We start from the raw sequence: 19,527 nt of genomic DNA on the forward strand, positions 1-19,527 counted from the left end.
GCACTGCTGTGAAGCAAATGCTGGGGAAAGTGTCAGAAGGTAGATGAATACCTGGGAGTTGCATTTTTGAAATCTCTGATCAGGAATGCCCAGCAGCCTCTACAGAGAAAGATGCGGAAATCTGTCATGCTAAACAAAAATCCCAGACAGGCTTCAAAAAATGGTGCTGATGCCAGTGCCTGGCTAAAACTTGTTCTATCTTGGTCTTTTTTTTTAACTAAGGCAGTACATATTTTTTTCTACTCCAGGTTCCCATAGCTTTCTACTGTAGCTTCCTTGGGGAAGCGTTGACATTCCCTGTGTGAAAGGAAGCCCATCTAATTAGGGGGAGCCTAACAGGGCATAGTTTAACTTCTCAGAGCTGTGATTTATCTGCAGCCACTCCAGGGCCCAATGGAAGGGCTGAGGGTGAGCCTGACCAGTGCTTGGAGGGCAGCCTGGCCATGGAGGGGAAGGCAGTGTAGTATCAGTGATGCGATTCACTTTGGAAAGCTGATCCTGCACATTTCAAGTGTGAACACTGATAATGGTGTGAAGAAGCTGTCTGTGTATTTTGTATAGGCATTTTATTTCTAGGATGTATTAAAAACAACTTCTTCACTTTTTAAAAATCTTTATTCCAGGGTCACAGACTAAGACAAAAGGTTACATGGTAAAATGTAGCTCAGGCTCTTGACATTCCTGTTGGATTTCCAGCCACCAAATGAGTTTCTACTTCTCTATAAAATGTTTAAATTAATGGTTTGCTATTAAACAACAACAAAACCCAAACCACAAACAAGCCACCATTTCAAACTCCTCAGTTCTCCATGCTTTGAGTACCCACTGAAAGCAAAAACTTTGTCCCTGTGCTTGAATAATGCTTCCCACATGGAAGCGTTACTGTCTGTAGGTACTTGCACAAGGCACAAAGTTACTTGTTACCTTGTGGAGCCCTTAGAGGTTAGAGAAAGAGCAACCTTTTCTTACCCTTTTCTTCCAGAACAGCATCATGGCAAGTGGTAGGGTAAAACTTCTCCCCACACCAGAGTTAGTACCTTAAATAGTTATTCCTCTTAGAAGTGCTAAAACTACACAGGCTAAATTCTTGTTCAAATATTCAAAAGTAGAAGACAATCTGATGAAACTCACTACACATCTTGAGGGGTGCTTATGATGGTCTCTCAACCTTAGGCTTCAGAAGATCAGCATCTGGGAAGCAGTGGTATATGTTTATTCACTACATCTAATTCCATTCCCAAATATCAACTGTTCAGCTAGATTTCTGAAATATTTTTTTTCTTTGGATAATAAATTACTTCTCAAAAAAGCTGCCCTCAAAGCTACTTTATAGTATAATAACTTGTAACTTAAAATCTTCATTAAAAACAAGAGGTCATGCTGCATGTATTTTAAGGCACTTGTATTAAACCAAGTTAAAGTGCTTTATGTATCCAAGCTCACTGCACACCTCAGCCTGACCTGAGACGTGGTCTTTCCAATGTGCCTGCAGCAGTACAGTGGTCTGTCCTTTGTGGAATGAAAATAAGCAGACAAAACAAAGTACAAAGAGCAGGCTTTAACAACAACAACAACGTCAGTCCATAGAGAAAACACAGGTAAATTTAAATCCTATCACAAAACAGGTGCAATCTGCCTTGAGGCTGTCAATAACCCTCCCTGTTGTAGAATAACAGTTCTCCTCATGAAAAGGTAATTTATCAATCACTGCTACCAGCTGTCAGCAACAGGGTACACACGTCAAAATCTGCAGAGCAGCAACTTCTGGCTTCTTGGATAATAAATAGGATGAAAATTCGGTAGTGCCAAGACTGAAGTGCTGATTTTCTACTGAACTAGCCACAGGGCCCTGAGAATTTTAATTGTGTTGTTTACTAAGAGGAGAGTTGCTTGGGTAGAAGGGCACTGCATCATGCAGCAGGAATGTAATTTAGCTAATTACAGCACCTAGACATGTATGTGGGGGTCTTTTCAGAAAAATGAGATGAAGTATGTGAGAAGTGACTTCTTTCAGTGTCTTCTAGTACTGCTTCTTGGCTGCAGGCTTGTAAGACACCAGGAGACCAAAGGAAGCATATCCAAAGAAAAGGGTCTGAACAAACCATTGAAACTGAACAGCCGGGTCAGTGATTCCTTTAGCTCTGTAACATTAACAAAAACACAAAATGTGTCAAAAACTTACACTCCTGCAGGCTGCACCGATACTTATAAAGTAAGGTTAGCTATCTCTACCCATCCTTGAGTTTCAGACTGGATTAGAACATTGCAGCTCAGCACATCAGTTTCCATCCACTGACACATCTCCTGTGCTAACTAAACATACCAGTTCTTGTGGTTTTAAGATTTTAACCTATTTATTGAACAAAAGTTCCTTCAGGCATTCTATGCATACAATTACCTCAACAATACATAAATTGCAATCTCCATCTGTCCTATTTGGGATTACTTATCCCAGAAGGTTGTGTGCAAAGAACCAAGAAACTGGATTAGCTTAGTATCGATCTGAATTTCTTGTTGACTGTTAGTCAAGGGAGACTCTATGTTGACAATGACTGTGTGATGAGGGATGGGGAAACACCAGTACGTGAATTTGTGGCTAGACAAAGACAGGTAACAGAGCTGAAGGCACTTCACTTACTTTATGAAGAAGATACCTTCCTTTGTTAGTTAGTTTTAATGTAATATATGTGACTTTTTCTGTATATTACAATTTTCTCCCCCATTGTTCTTGAGAAGTACTCCTACTGAAAGGAACAAGTATAAACACAACAGCAAACCCATGGGATTTCACATTTCCAGTAAACAATTCCATCAGGCATAGGTGTGCTTTTTTGTTTATAGTCCCAGCTGCAGTGTTTTCGAATTAGTGCAGAACCTGGAGAACAAGAGCTTAAGAAATTTGCCTATTGCTACAAAAAAGCTTAATGAATAGAACATATGCAGCAATACAGGCCAAGAGCCAATGACAATACTACTGCTGATTAACAAATATGTATCTGAGTCCTCACAGTTTTTCCTTGTGCCTCCTTTGTGATGTTGCCAAGTAGACATAACTTTTACATAAGTAAAAATAAGTGGTGTTTGGTGCTCATAGAAGTACAGCTGTTAGGTAATCTAAGGCAGCACTCCTGATGAGATGATGATGGGCAGGCCATCTCTGCCTTTTTTTTTTTTTTTTTTTTTTTTTTTTTTTTTTTTTTTTGTTTTGTTTTGTTTTGTGGGTTTAAACACTACTCTGTAAAACTTCATCAGTAAAATTAATTACAATACACTCTTTTGGTATGTTCACTGGGAGTCAAGCTTCCTCATACTTAAAAGAATTGCCTTAGGCCCAGATACCCATTTATTTACACACTCAGACTTAAAGTTTTAACTTTCAACCAACATAACTTAAAATGAGAGTCTGATAAACACAAATTTTTTACTAACTCTCATTCTGAAGGCAGAGGTTATTCATCCATATTCTATTACCTTAAAAAAAAACAACCTTATACAGTGTTTCATGAAACAAAATCCTGTTGCTTCCAAGAGCTGTTACCTGAGAAGCCTGGGACAGACAGGAGTGAATGACCCAAATGAAGTGGAAAGCCATCATTTGTATCATGGCAAACAGACTGGCCACCTACTCTGCAGAGCAGGAGAATCTAACGAGCATCTACATTTTCCTGAACTACTGCAACCACAAGTCAAATGAACAGGAGGACCATGTGTTTGGACAGCACTCCTTCCCAGGTAAATTGTTATCCTAAGGTAAGACTTAGATGGCCTTGCCTGTACAGTCCCAAGTATTTTATCCCACTGACCTGCAGATACAAGTAGATCTGAAACAGTCCCCAAATGAAAGAGTCCAATTGTACTCTCACAATACAGGTGCAATTGTCTAAGTGTGTGATTAGCAGCATCGCAATCCTGGTGAGGTAAGATCTGATAAAACTCTTAACACCTGAAGTTATCAGACTGTTTCTACACTATCTGTTGCTCCCTCTGCCTCCTGAGCAGCAGTGTTACCCAGTGAACAGGGAGTTCAGAGATGCCAGACAAGCTCTGGCAAACGTTGCTGCTGCCAATTCTGCCAGTTGCCAGCCCTTGGTTTTGCTGCCCTGCTAAAATTCAGAGGGTGCTGCTAATTCTACCAGCACCCTCTGAATTCACTGCTGCTGAGAGCCACCACAACCAGCCTGTAGCTTATGTTACTTGAGTCAGAAATCCTTTGCAGAGAACCTGTGTTGGAGTGAGAGGAGGGAACAACTTACTGGCATAACTTAACACAGCAGAGGGCTTCCACTATGTGAATCAACCAGGATATCCAGAACCTGGTGGAAAGAAAACATGGTTTATTTTGATGAAAATCAGGGAGAAGATTCTTGTATCCAAGATGCATCAGGCAGAGAATATAAATCTGGAAGCACTGAAGCGACTGCTTATTTTAACCTAGAAAGGAAGGTGTGTTTTTACTCTTGAAAAAACCTCACAAGTGTACACGTGAAAGAAACTGAAGCCCACTGAGAAAATCAGAGCAACTGTAAGTTGTGCAATAAGCCTTGACCTGCTATTTGAAGCATCCACTAGGCTTCCAAAACTTTCAGCACTTAGATTAAGCCAAAAAGCCAAATGCTTAGTGAAAGCAGTATAAGTTAATCTTAGTTAAGCATGCAAAATCTATCCTTTTACTTACACAAGTATTTTTAGTGGTCCTAAGGAGCTACTTGAGTTTTACAGATTTAGTTCTACAAAAACAACTGTGTGTGTAGAGTCAGAATATATAATGTGACTTGATAAGCCACACTTGGCTACAAATTTTAATACAGAAGCTTTTGTACAAAAAAAAAAAAAAGTTAGGATATTCAGTTGGGATCAATTCAATACCTTGCTAAAGCAAAAGATGCTCTGAGAAAAGATGAAGGTTCTACATGATGCATGGTAAAATAAGCAAGAAAGCCCTACTGATTTCTGTCTACCCAGGAAGTCAGTGAGCTCAAGGAAATATTGTTTAATTAACAATCTCTTCTGCTAATTAAAGTAGCAAAAACTAAACCCAGCAAAACTTAGCACTATGCAGGCTCTTTCTCACGTAGATCAGGACAAGAGAGTACAAGGGTAGAAAATGTGCTTTAACTGAAGCTGGATTAAAAAAGGTTCCTAAAGAAAGAATTGGACTGCTCAAGTAACAACTAGAGAAAAAAAAAAAAATACTTTCAGTAGATGATACAAGTATAACTATGGACGAATAACTGTCATCAAAAGTAGTATCTTAACATTTTTCCTTTTCTTGTAATACCATCAGTGATGCCAAATTCAAAGTTGAATTTTTAAACTATCAAACTGCTCTTAGCCTGTCTAGCCCTCTGTGTACTTATTACCCCACACCCTTAATTGTAATGAGCTTGAAAGGAGAGCTCTTTCAATCTAATTAACAACTGGGTTACAGGAAGGCTTGTGAACACAGACTAAGTACAAGAGTCAGAGAGAGAGGCAAAATAATTACACAGTCAAATATAACTTACCCGGCGTAGACCCATTTGTGGTGGTGTTCCACTAAATAATTAAGGAAGGTACCAAATAATCCCAAGTAACTATAAGGTATAGTTGAAGGCAAAAGTGCTACCCACTAAAAAAAAAAAAAAAAAAATCGTTATCTTACTTCAAGGTAGAGGTACTATCAATTTAACATTCAAAATAGCTTTATTTTTGAGCCCCATGAGTTTAGGACGCATTTATTCATAGTACTTAAATTCTTTCATTCCGTTAATTTTGTCCAAGGACCATATTCTTCCAGTAGCCTTTGAAAGGTTCCAACCAGGAAATTTCTATTGCTTGACATACCAGATGCCAAGGGGATAAGTTTAAGGTTGCTGTCTGGGTACCAAGAGTGCATCTGCACGTTAAGTGGCATTTAAGCTGTAAGCTCATTACCTATTAGACATGGAAGCTGCAAAACCTACATTGTCCTGAAGAAGTTAATCTGAGGCAACTGACCTGAAGAAGCCAAACAATGAATACACTGTTCGGGAGGAATAACAATTTATCTCGAACTAGGGGACCAGTTCTTTTGTCCCCTAAAAAAGAATCTGTCAGATTTTTGTTTATTTTTAACACGGCACAGAAGATAACTGAGCACAAATCCCAAGACCAAAAATACAGAACTTCTTCCCAGGTTTCCTTCCTGTCACAGAGCTGTCCACACTGTTTACCACTGTGCACCCTGATTTTCACAAGCTGGGGAGGAGGAGCAGGCAGTGAGTGATGAGCTGTGCACTTCAGAGTCCACTGGGGACATAAGGTGAGCGCTAGGCCAGGCTAAAGTTCACACTGCCTTATCTTGCTTTTGGTATCCACACTGCAGTTTCTCACTATATGTAAATTTCGCTATGCCAAAGATGTGGGGAGGTGATGGGTATAGAAAGGGAATCTGCTTAAAGCTCACTCTGTTTCTTGAAACAGTCCAAAAACTGTTTTGTGTATGGCTTGACATTCCTTGACCATCATTTTTACAATGACGGTTCTTAAGTTTAGAAAATCTGTGCCAACAGAAGGAAAATCACAACATGTGAAAGTCAAGGGATGGCTTTCATAAACTCGTTAGATACATCAACAAAACAGCCATTAATATCCCTGCTCCAGTAATCCAACCTAACTTAGCTGAAGTCTGTCTTTGGAAATTAAGACAACGTGGAGAATTGTGTGTTTTCCAACACCACTAGTTCGTACAGCCTGTGCCTCAAGCCCTCACCTTTAGTAAATGCACCTTATGGACTGACATGCCCCACAGCTGTCCCGGAGCGCGCTGTGCTGATGCTCAGTGCCTCAATTCCCAGTTCTGGGAATGCCGCAGCCCCTTTCCCCGGGCACCCGCCCCGCAAACCCGCGCTCGGCGCCGCGCCCCGGGATGCTCTGACCGGGCCCGGGACGCGCCTCCAGCGCCACGGCCTCGCTTCCCTTCGCGGGCCAAGCGGGTTTTCCCTCACGCCGCCTTCCTGCACGGCTCTGTCCAGCCTCCTCCCCGCCTGGCCAAGGCAGCCGCCTCTTGTTTCCTTTTTCCCCGCGTTCATTTTAGGGAGCGGCGATTCCGCGGACACGGGGACGGTGCAGGAAACCTGTTCTAGCACCCCGCGGCTTCTGAACGATCTCCCTCCCTCCCCACCCCGGGCCGCGCCGCTCCTTACGCCGAGGAGGATATTGCCGAAGATGATGGCCACCATCCAGATGAACCGGGAGCGCTGGAAGTGGCAGCTGCCATCGCGGCCGCGCTCCGCCGCCATCCCGCCGCCCGCGCAGTGAGCCCGGGCCGCGCCGCCGCCGCTAAGGCCGGGCTGAGGGGGCGGCGCCTCCGGGCGGGCGGGGGAGGCGGCCGGGCCCGCCCCTGGGCGGCCGCTGCCCCCATCGGGCCCGGCCCGGCCCGGCCCGGCCCCGCCCCGCAGCGCCCGCCCGGGGCTGCGGGCAGCCCCCCTGCGCTGGGCCTGGGCAAGCCCGGGCGGGGGCGGAGTGGCTGGGAAGGGGCCCGGCGGAGAAAGAGCGGGAGTGCTGGTCGGCACTGGCTGAACATGAGCCAGCAGGGTGCCCACCTGGCCGGGAAGGCCAGTGCCGTCCTGGCCTGGATCAGCAATAGTGTGGCCGCCGTGCAGATGAACCGGGTCCACCCCCCTGTGCTCGGCACTGGTGAGGCCACAGCTCGAGTGCTGTGTCCAGTTCGCGGCCCCTCAGTTTAGGAAGCATGTTGGGCTGCTGGAGTGTGTCCAGAGCAGGGCAGCAAGGCTGGTGAAGGGTCTAGGACACAAGCACTGTGAGGAGCAGCTGGGGGAGCTGGGGTTGTTTCGCCTGGGGAAAAGGAGCCTCAGGGGAAACCTTATCACTGTACATCTGCCTGAAAGGAGGCTGTAGCAGGGTGGGAATCGGTCCCTTCTCCCAGGCAGCCAGTGGCAGGACAAGAGGACATAGTCCAGAATCACACGAGGGGAAGTTTAGTGTGATTAGATATTGAATGGACTGCCCAGGGAGGTGGTGGTGTCACCGTCCCTGGAGGTGTTTAAGAAAAGACTGGATGTGGCACTCCGTGCCATGGTCTAGTTGACAAGGTGGTGTTCGGTTGGACTCGATGGTCTCAGAGGTCTTTTCCAACCTAATCGATCCTGCGATTCTGTACCGAACGCAGCGTGGAACAGCACAGAAGTTGGAGTGAGCTTTTCAACTTGACCCCTTGCTACTTTACTGCAGCTACTCCGATGGCGGCAGCCGCGGCCCCCGGGCAGCCCCGGCTCCGGGCCGCGGGTCCCGGAGCGCCCTCTCGTGGCACCGGGCGGCGCCGCGGGGCGGAGGCGGCTCCCGGGGTGTTCCCGGCGCCACCCGCAGGGCGCGGGGCTGTCCCGGGGACACGCTCGCGGTCCCTGCCGCAGCACGCGGTGATCGCAGACTGCAGCGCCGCTCGCTGCTGGGCTAAAATGAGCAGCCATTGACATTCCTACTGCTGAGCAGTCCAGTCGTTATCTAGAACAAGTACAGAGCACCTTCCCTTTTGAAAACTAGCGATTGTAAGCGTATTAAGTTCAAGATTTTCGTATTCTGTGCTCTTTTGGGAATGTGGTCTGGGTGATGAGTCACCAGGCCCTTGGGACAGCTGCTCAGGGGCAGAAGTGTTGGGGTTGGTTGGGCGGGTTTATATTTTCCTTTGAGCTTTGTTACCTGTTTGCCTGGCATGACTGATAGTGTAGACACACTGTAAAATATTGACTGCGCTTTTCTCTCTCCTTGCCTGAAGGCCAAACAAGCTGCTCTGTTGATTATGTGTTAATGACATGCCTGTGCTTCCCCCCCCTTTTCTTTTTTTCTTCCCCCCCCCCCCCTCGTTTTTCTGGGGTGTTCTTTGAGATTACAGGAGAGTTTAGTAAAAAATTCCTGCTGTGGTAAAACTGTTGCTGGGAATCCCATCTACAAAACCCGGTGAGGTTGGCTATGTGCAATTACACCCGATTAATTTTTTTTTTCCCGTGTTGCTTTGCTGATGCAGGAGAGAAGAGTGTGTGACCCCACTTATGTCTTACTATCTGGGAGAATTTTCTAAAATTACCCTTCCCCCCCCCCCCCCCCCCCTCGGGTTTGTTTGGTTTGGTTTTTTGCAGCCCATTAGTTAATTCCTTCCTCTTTGCAACATTCTACACAACTGCTTCTGCCGGCCTGTAATGCCGTGTCCAAAGGCGGTGCTGAGCTGCTGAGCTGGGCCGAGCTTTGTGCTGGGAGAGCCTGGGACTGCCCGCACGAGCAGATCCGCCTTGCCCCGCAGCAGGACCATCACGGAAGGCCACAGCAAGGCCCAAGGTGTGCGGGAATGCAGTCAAAAAGCAGCTCGGCGCTGGAGGGATGGACGGGCTGCTGCGCGGCGGTGACTGCAGAGGGCAGAGGATGCACAGCAAAGGCGCGGGCTGTCGGCGCCAGGCGCTGCTGCTGCTTTTGCCTTGTCAGACTGGCCTTGGTGGCCAGGAGGGGTCAGAGACGCTGGCGTGTCACCCGAGCTGCCACACCAGCCAGGACCACTCGCACTGTGACATCGTGGGCAGAGGACAGGGAGCTGGCTTACTTTTCTTTCTCTGATGCCAAAAATAATTGATTATCTTTTTATGAAGTGGTATTCTTCCAGGTTCATGCGTGGCAGCAGCCTCCACTCGCTGCCAGCCCTGTTGACTGTCATGGGTAGCTTTACCAGTCCTGGCCATCTCAACAGCCTTGGACCTGAATGTGAAATAGTTCATGAAGACAACTCCCTGCTCAGGCCTTTTCTGGGGCTGGACATCCAGAGATTCCATTTCTAATCCCGGACAGCGTCTTTGACCTGACTTTTTAAAACAGGCTATTTCTCTTGACAAAGAGAGGAGTCTTTAGAGTATTTAAGAAGCTGAATGTAATTCCAGTTTTAATAAATTAAAGCCAGAAGACCTGTAGCATCATCTAGTCTGGCCAGCACATGCCATTAAATATTATCTTGTTTCTCTGAATAGAGGTCAGTGACTTGCATTTACTGACAGGATACTTTTCAAGGGGCATTTGTCTTACTTTGAAGGTGTCATAAAACATAAAGTCCACAGTTTTCAGTGGTTAATCTTTCTTGTGTTTCTTAGGTGGTGTTAGATACACCTGATGGCTAATTTTGGGGGAGTATTTATTTTTCAGAGTAGCTGAAAAGCTTGCTCTATCATATTTTGCAAAGGTTTGCAATTCTGCCCTCATATTTTTGACAGATTAATTATCTTCATGGTGTCAGCATTGAAAATATTATTTGTCAGTGAATTGCATTTATTGACATGTATAATCCAAACTGGAAACAACAAATCCCAAACACTGTTATGTGAATTATTGAAAAAATGCAGAACAAATTCACTTTGCCAAGTTTACAGGAAATGAAACTATTTCACCATAACTTCTGAGATTTCTAGTTTGATGTCCTTTCCTTTTATCCTAATCAGTGCCAAAAAAGTGAATGAATGGTGGTGCTGTTAGGAATTGGCAGCTCTCAGCAGCATGCCACAACCCAGAACACAACCAAGGCTGACTGCAGACTGCAGGCAGCTCTGGCCATGCATGCCAAAGCCAGATTTAGAGTTGTAGATTGGAACACACATGTCAGTTGTGACAGGATTGCCACAGCTCCCCGTCCTTTCTCAGGCCTTTCCTGTGCTGGAGAACACGCAGATAATGGGAGGGAGCAATCAGCAAACTGCCAGCCCCATGGCAGGGCTCTGTAAGCCCTGGAGAAGATGAGCTAACCCAGCTTCACCCTGCTGCAGGCTGCACAGATTGCTGAACTCAGTCTGTTTTGAGGCCATAGAAAACAGGAAAAGCATAATCTTTAAAAAAAAAAAAAAGTTGGGAAGGAAAAAAAAAAGCATTAAAAAGCATATTCCCTCATAATTGCACACAAAATTTTTTTCTTGCATTTGTATTACTTGGTTTAGATTTCAAATTAGGTTGATATTAAACACTCATGTATTTATTAAGAATCTAAAACTGAAAAATATGTTCTTTATGAAATCAACATGTTAAAGTAACCACATATTGCCATGACGATGGGACACAAGATCCTCTCTGAGGTTTCAAAGACAGCTACATTCATTTTAATTTTTTTTTTTTCACTGAAGCTGTGTCCAGGTTGTCCCAAAGTCTCCACAGTTACTGGGTGTGTACACTGAGATGGGTTAATTCTACTGAAACAACCTGATAGACAGACCTGTGCATCCTTCTGCTTAATCCCTGACACGGAGTTGGCTCATTTCACATGCTGTTACATCAAGAGATCATTCTCTTCAATTTTCAAATACTAAAGTTCTTGTTGCTCCTACTAGTGGAGAAAAATGTTCCCTCTTCAGTTTAGAAACATTTGCTATCTCTAACTTAGAGATATTGGCTATCTCACTTCCATCGGGAAGTACAAAGGGTATTTGCCAGGTAGTCGGCCTCTTTTGTTTGGTGTTCTAGGTGGATGCCAGAGAATAGATAGAGACACGTTAGCTCTTCTCTGTCGTTTAAAATTCCTTAAAAAAAAAAGGAGGGGGTGGGAGGATTAGTCAAATTCGGAACAAATTTTATGGCATGAGTCATCATGCTAGAGTCAGTGATGTGACTTGTTTAAACAGCAACTTTCTGTACAAGCAAAGATTTAGGGATTGGGTTTTTCTCTAGGAAGTTACTTGGAAATAAACTGGAGCCAATTTTCAAGTGGATTTGAAGCTGGTATAAAAGAGATGGGATGCATTCAGGGAAAGTTACCTAAGGAAAAACAATTATCAGCAGGACTTTTTTTTTTTTTTTTTTTTTTTTTTTTTTTAATCAGAGCTAAATGGCACAATGCTATAATGAAACCACTGCAAGCAATGTCTGGTTCCTAATGTAGCTGGTTAATCTAACTATTCCCCTGCCACTTTTAATTTTTAATGGGGACTCAGAATTGTATCACCTTAATCTTTTAGTTCTAAGACTAGAGAAGCTCAGGAAAAGTATGGTCTTTTAAAATATTTCGTGTTGCCATTTGACAAGCATTACATTTTTGAGGTTAATGGACAAGATTTTCAGCTGATTCCCATACTTACAGGAAATGTTGAATATAATCAGATATGCGTAAGAAGTAACAATGTGCTATAGTAATTCTGTTTGTTGCTATAGTGAATACTCTTTGCAACTTGAAGTGAGTAAACCTTTGCATATATCTGTTGTGTCCTTCTCATTTGTCATTGGTTTTCTTGAGTGTTTGATAAAACTACTTCTCTTCTATCACATTTTAAACACAATAATGAGCATAAATCAAGTCTTGGAGATTACCAGCTATAATGGTCCCAGCCAAATACTTTATTCTTTGTAAGGATTAAGAACTAGGTAACACCTTTCAGTTATAAACGTTTGGAATTCTCATTGATTTTACTACAAATGCAGTTTGTGCACTTCAGAGGTGAATTTATGTCAAAGTTCCATATGCTTATCCTAACAATATCACTGTGGGGGTTTTTCTCTTATTAAAAAGGAAAAGGAAGGTGAAACAGCCTCCTTTATCATGATGTGCTTCAACCAACACTGCCTTAATAAGCCTTTGTAAAGAGACAGCCTAGGCTCAGCAGTTTGAAGTCCAGGTTGCACAGAGAGCTTCAGTTTTGACCACAGCTGTGCAGTTTACAGTTCTCTGGTTTAACCCATACGTGCTGGAAGTCAGTAACTTAAGTCCTACTAAAAATATTCTGTGAACATCTCTGATGTCTTTTATTATTATGTGAGGTAGCTTTAGAAAATGAAATATTGGCAAGTAACATCCATTTGAAATCTCAGTTTTATAAATGTTGCAGTTATGGATTTGGTCGAAATTTAAAAATTGGACATGAACTACAAGCATTTGAGAAGATTTTTTTTTTTAAGGTATGGGAGCAACAAAAGATTTTATGTCATTTGGGGAGGGTATTTAATAAAACTGAATGTACTTTGCAAGGATAAATTGTGACTAGACAGCCTTATTCATACTGGTCATATTGGAAAAACCTGAGTAGCTTAGACTATTCAAAAGTGTATTTCATAGAGATCCAGGGCCATGACTCTGCACACCAGCATCCTACAGTACATACAGTGGTTTTAAAAGGATGAATGAGTAAATAAATCTCCATCAAATCCTCAGCATTTTGATGCCTTGTTCTATCGTTTAACCACTTCATGACAGTGCATGTGTATTTTAATACATGGTGTTTGGCATCTGACACTATTTCTTCTTTCTCTCGGAAGGAATTCCTAAGCATTTATTACTGCTTCCTATTTGAAAAGACACTGCCTTTCTTTGCCAAGTGGTATGGCAGTAAACACAGAGTGCAGTGTTGAGAAAAAGGATAAGCTTCCATTTAGTTCACTGTTCTTGAGGGTCCATTAGGACCAACTAATGGATCTTTTTTGTGCTTCTCAGCTAATGAACAAGTCATGTCAATTGATGCAGTTTTCTAATCCTGAGTATTTTTTCCTATGTGTCTGGAACAGGAACATTGTGATGGAAAAACTGAGTGCAGTAGAAAAAAACCAGCACAGATCTAGCAAAGAAATGGGGTCACTCACTAGCAGAGATGGGTAAGATAGGTGGGAAGCATGTTCCACTACAGCCACATGGGTGGGGATGTTATTTGGGAGATGAGGAGGAATAGGATTGACAAGGGAGGGTAGAGCAATAGTTCTTTAAACAGGGAGGAGAGGACTCCAGACAACTTGTCTCCAGTCCCAGCAGACTAGCCTTAAGGCCAAATTCACTCGTCTTTAGGTGACTAGTTATCATAATCAAGTCCAGCAGACTATGATGTTGAGATTTGTTGTATTTCCATAGTGTCATGTGATGTGCTTAATTCTGTCAGCACAAGAAGAAGATAGTCCTTTTCCTGAAATGTCTGCAGTTCAGGGGTCTGATCCTCTCAGGTGCCAGGAGTCCAGTAGTGCCTCTGGAGCTGATCAGTCACAGGATATATCTGCAGTTACACAAACAGCATGGGTGAGGACGATGGCAGACACTTTCTCACAAAGGAAAGGAGACAGGGAAGGAGACAGCACAGAAAACAGGGAGAAGGATTTCCATAAAGTAATGTAGCCTGTGAGGCTGACTGTAGTGGGCATGAAATACCATTACATTTAAAGTAAATCATATTTATCTCAGTGGTGCTGCAGCAAGTGAGGACTCACCAGATTGAACTGGGCCCAGTAACCCTCTGGAGGCCCAGGCTAGATTTCTGGAGGCTGTTTTATCCACAATTTTTTGTTTGGTTTTTTTTTGTTTGTTTGTTTTTGTTTTTGTTTTTGTTTCCCGAGGAAGGATTTTAGTGACCACAGGTTTGCTACTGCATGGCTGTGTGGCTTTTCTACTGTGTGTTCCAAGGGGTCAGGAATACTGATAATCTATTCATTAGGCTTATTGAACAGGGAAATCTTGCTCCAGCCCATTCCTGCACTGGTGCAGACTCTGCTCTGCTGATTTGTCCTTCCCTGTGGTCATCCTAACTCTTTTACAGGCTCAGCCTGTTCAAACTGCAGATCAGTGTTCTGTGTGGCTGTGGGAGGCAGGTCTGTCCCACAGAACACAGATTTTCCTCAGAGCAGGAGACATTGAATTGCACAGGACTGGGGGCACTGATCACCACTTTCCCAGCTATCCTAAATCCATCTTATAAGACTTTTTTCCTACTGCCCAGAAAAAAAAATGAACAGTGTTGGGTACTGCTGGGCTACCACTTCATAAAATATGCAAGTTTTACAAATACTTTGGCTTCAGTTTTATCTGGGGTCTTCCTTTAAAATTTAAGGCAGCCTTCTTTTTGACAGGGATGACAATTTCTTTCAAGATTGCCACAGGATTCAAAAACTCACCAGTAGGCAGCATAGTGACAGTGCAAGTAAGGAACTGTTTTTAGGTTTCACAGCAAATTACCATTACAATTCAGAAATGAGATCTTGGAGTTTGATTGATAATTCTGTAAGAATGCAAGCTCAGTGAGGTTAAAAAAGACAAAGCAAATATTAGCTGTTAGGAAATCAGACCTGTATATTACCTTCATAATAGTTAAAACACCATGATTCCTCTACATCTTAAATTCTGAGAGTGACTCCATCATCTTTTTCCTCAAAGGATACCGCATAACCAGAAAAAGCTCTGGAAAGACAATGTGAATGATGAAGGCATGGAGCAGTTACCATGGGGGACATAATCATGGACCAGCTAGCATGAATAAGATGGGATTCTTCAGTGTGGGAATTAGGTGGCTGAGGGTAGATAGAGAATGAAGGAGTTTGATGAATGAAATGGTCAGTGTGAACTGCTGGAATCAGTGAAGGCCATTCCACATTCTTGGGTGGGAGGCAGCAAGCACAAAATGATTTTAGCAGGTTACATGTTCAGAACACAGAAAATTAAGTGTTGTTTCACGCAACAAGTCCTAGTGAGAGGATGCTCTGGAAGCTAAAATTTTACATACATTCAGAGAAAAACTGACTAAATTCACTAAATAGAAACTCTGGGCTGAAAATGACCTAGGTCTTCATCATAATTTCCGAGTAAAAGTGCCAGTATGTCATTTACTGAGCTGGTTATAGATCCCTACCTTCTCATGGCAGGTATCCAGTTTTTGTCATTGGTGAAGAGTTAAAAATCAGGTGAGACAGACATTTGATCTTGTAGGTGGGACTTTTTTTATCGTTACCCTGGATTTCAGAGCATTACAATCAGTTCCACAGATTACTTAAAGACTTAAATATAAGAAATACTGAAGTGTGAGATTATTCCAAGTTATCTCAAACTGGCCAAATGCCATTTTCACCTTGAAATCTATAGATTTTAGTGTGATCTAAGAGTAAGACTGTTATGTCCCAAAAGTGCATGGTGTTTTCAGCAGTATTTTTTGCCTCCTTGTTCAGGCATTAGAAGCAACAATTATTTCTGGTAGGAGAAAAGGCTAGAGCAATGCTCTGGTGTAACAAAACTGTTTAATGTAAGGGACAGCTCAGTGCAGGTGACAGCTCTCTCAAAAGCCAGTTCTGGACTGGGGAATGAATGCTCTTGAAAAGCAAGGATTGGCATAAATTTTGCCTTCTTTTTGCTCGAGGTGCAAAATGTGCCTCCATCCTGCTTATCCTGCCACATGGAACTGGACATGTCTGGACACTGAACCTGCTTTTCAGAGCAAGTGGGGCTGCTGGAAGAGCTCCTTTCCCTGAGGAACAGGTGAGAGCACAACCAACTTGTCTGCTCATGTTCCTGGAGGGTTCCTGGGTGCCCCTGGCCATGAGACTACTGCTCATGGTATGAAATCTTTGTGAATGAGAATCCATGGCGCTTTGCTGAATTCCACCATTTTCCATTTGAACATGAACTCTCTTTGCAATTCTCCAGGGTTGCTTTCTGGCATTTTTATTTCAATGATGTAAGAGCTGCCTGTTACTGCCAAGCCCATAATTAAAGCAGTGTTGACTGGTAAGTAATGGGCTGCAAAAAGTGTACCAGAAGATAATTAACGACGCATTCCAGATAAGCGGGGCATGAACATCCTTTTTATGAGGTGTTAATGTCTGAAGACCAACTAGTGAAATTGATCTTGCCTTCTTCAGGATGAAAGTTCTGCTCAAACATCAATAGCATTGTACTGCCCAAGAAGATGTTTGATGTAGGGATTTCTGAAGGGTGTTTGTCCTAAGACTCCCCAGGCAGGCGCCTAGTGACGGAGCCCTGCTGCACTGGGTGATTCAGCATACCATTCATGCTAGCATGACTTTGGTGCCACCTTTGCAGCTCCTGTGATGAGGACAGCTCTGGAGGGAGAGAACAGAGCCGTTTCCAGTGCCCTGCATAGGATAGGTGCAAACTTTTTTTCGAGAGGCATTTTAAAGAGCACTGTGGCTAGTCCTTATCTAATAATTGTGTTGTCGCTCCTAAATGCACTTCACTTACGTATACTTAATTTCTGTTCTATTCTCAGGATATCCCACCTGTGATTTGGATTCTTCTGTAGAGACACTTGTATCACAACTGGCATAAAGGAACCTTGGCAGAGTGGGTTTCCACATTGGGACTCTACTTAAATCTGTAACAAAATTCCGTGGATTTTTGTGGAAGTCTGAAGACAATCTGTGAACCAAAGAGATGCTGGTTTTGTTAAGCATGCTGCTTTGGGTATTCCTGCTTCTTTACCCACACTCTTCCCATTTCTCTATTTGTGAAATGAATCAAAAGTAGGGGTCAGAATACCATTTTCCTGATAGAATTCAGAGAGGAGATGCAGGAGCTCACAAGCAGCTGTTTTGATTATCACTGACATGCAACAGCATGAGGATGCCACGGAAAGATGGGCAGCAAGGGCTGGGCAGTGTTCTTGATGGATTAGGGTATGGTCACACTGCAGCTGTGGCAGAAATTAGCCCAGTTAGGCCAAGTCCATATGCCTCAGCAGAAAATGAGGAAAAGGAGGGGGAGGCAACGATTGTCATCTTCCTTCCTGGAATCTGATTTAAAAACAAAACTCGCAATCTCTATCAATTAGCATTGCAAAGAAAATCTCTGAAAATGAAGGGTGTAAAGAGGCTGCCTGGCAGAATGCCTCAAACAATAACTCCGGGAAGTGTGAACTGCTCTCTCTATAGCTAGGGGATGTTAACAAAAGCGTGTTCTATTTGAGCCCAGCTAGTAGTGATGGACAGTCAATGTTAGCAACTAGTGCAAGTCTGTGCAAGCCTCTGCTGGCTCCTTCTTATCTCTTCTGCACTGGCTGTGTCTGTGTGTGTGTTGGAGGAGGTGGTTTCCCTGTCCATTTGAGCTCAGTATTGCAGGCTGCCTACAGGGGCACCTTTGTAATTACACAAATTAGTCCCATGAGATGATCTTTTCTGGAAAGAAAACTGATGAAAACTGGAAATCCAAAAAGAAAAATTTAAGCATTTGTTCTAGCATCCCCTCTGTCCAGACTGAATGAGTAATCTCTCTTTGTACCCTACAAACATCCTTGGTATCCTTGATCCAGTGTAGCATGTACCCCATGGACAGTTGTACTGGAATTGCAGAGATGGAAAGGTCATATGCAATTCCATACTTTATGTTGCCTGTTCAAATTGAGGCTCCCCAATTCTCTCTTACGCTTTGCCCCTGTGCATCCCTATCCCATGCTCATGCTTGCATAAAGCTTGCCAAAAAACTAAACTGAGAAAAAAAATCAGCTTTTTTTTGCAGGAGCAGCTGCCTGAGCTTTGCTAGACAGGAGTGCTCTGGAGATGGCTTGTGCATGACTTTGTGCAAAGCCCTGTGGGGTAATCAAGACAGCTAGTGTTGAAACCTGCATGCTTAGAACAAGAATCAATAGCTGAAGATGAATTTGCTGTAGTGAACACAGTAAATAAAACTATACCCCCAAGCTTTATAAGTCTGCTTATTGTATCTGAGCGTTCATCCACCCCTACCTTCATATGTATCTTAATTACAGAAGCTAAATCTCTCTAGAACTGCTGAACCATTTTCCACCTGACATTTTTTTTTTTCCTTTCTCCCATATGACAATTCTTGCTTAAATTCACATTTTACTGTTTACATGGACAGGAAAAACTCCAAACTATCCTGGAGCTGAAGAGGAGAAAAAGAAATCATGTGGGATGTTTTTGTGTTATGACAGTTCAGGCTTAGGGGGATGCAAAGGTAGTAGAAAGGGAGAAGTACTGAGAAATTGCTTCAAGCTGTTGTTTCCAGATGTTTTGAACTACTTGCTGCTGTCATCCCTCTGAAATTCTCAATGTCTTCTACGCACTTCTGCTTGAAAATATTTTTTAGGTGTAGTGGTTTCTGAGGGCATTTACCTTGCCTTATGGACTGAGATGCTAAAGGAATCCAGTCTCAGGAGTACTAGACTCACAGGAGCTGACTGACATCCCTGTGTGGAAGGACATTAATTTTTCATTGTGAAGCACTGTGATGGTGTGTGTAATGTTCAAACCCTTGTGCAGCTCCAGCCTAGAGGTGGCAGCATGGATGATGGGTGCACTGGTCCCTACAGAATGCAGTGTGTACCAGCTCACACAAACTTTGTCATTGTACCCTTCAGCTTCACAGCAAGCTGGAGTGGATCCCAGATTTGAAAAATGAATGGGAATATGTTGAGATGATAAACACATGATGTAATGATGCTGCTGTTCTTGAACACCTTCAGTGATAGCCATTAATGGCCTCATTTGACAAATTATTACATTGACTAATTGATTTGCTTCTCTTCTAACATCTAATCCTTTTCAGTGTTGCAACTGTTGCTCCCTGTAAATCCTTTATGTCACTCTTGGCTCTCTTAAATGATATTTCTGGCCACTGTTTTGAATTAGTATGTTGGTCAAGATTTCACCTTGGGCTGATAGCACAGACCTTGCTTGTTCTGTGCCTGACTTGGATGAGGAGAGCTGTCTGGAGGGGAAAAAAAAAAAAAGCTGCCCCAGGAGGGGAAGACTTTTTGCTGAGCTATTCAGCATGCACTCCGGAGGGAGACTGCTCCGTCTGACCTGGGTGACTTCAGAGTG

At 43.4% G+C, this 19,527-nt stretch overlaps 1 protein-coding gene across 1 annotated transcript; it reads right to left on the reverse strand.

The window, feature by feature from the left end:
* Nucleotides 1–574: 574 nt before the first annotated feature.
* Nucleotides 575–7,304, reverse strand: TMEM254 (transmembrane protein 254). Its single transcript, XM_066191530.1, has 4 exons — nt 7,164–7,304; nt 5,505–5,608; nt 4,254–4,313; nt 575–2,141 (listed from the first exon to the last, which is right to left on the reverse strand). The coding sequence occupies exons 1-4, from the start codon at nt 7,257–7,259 to the stop codon at nt 2,021–2,023; spliced, it is 381 nt and encodes a 126-aa protein (XP_066047627.1). The 5' UTR covers nt 7,260–7,304; the 3' UTR covers nt 575–2,020.
* Nucleotides 7,305–19,527: the final 12,223 nt, after the last annotated feature.

Source organism: Chamaea fasciata, unplaced genomic scaffold (genome assembly GCF_029207755.1).
Source record: "Chamaea fasciata isolate MVZ Bird 193981 ecotype frontalis unplaced genomic scaffold, bChaFas1.0.hap1 SCAF_9, whole genome shotgun sequence".
NCBI lineage: Eukaryota > Metazoa > Chordata > Aves > Passeriformes > Sylviidae > Chamaea > Chamaea fasciata.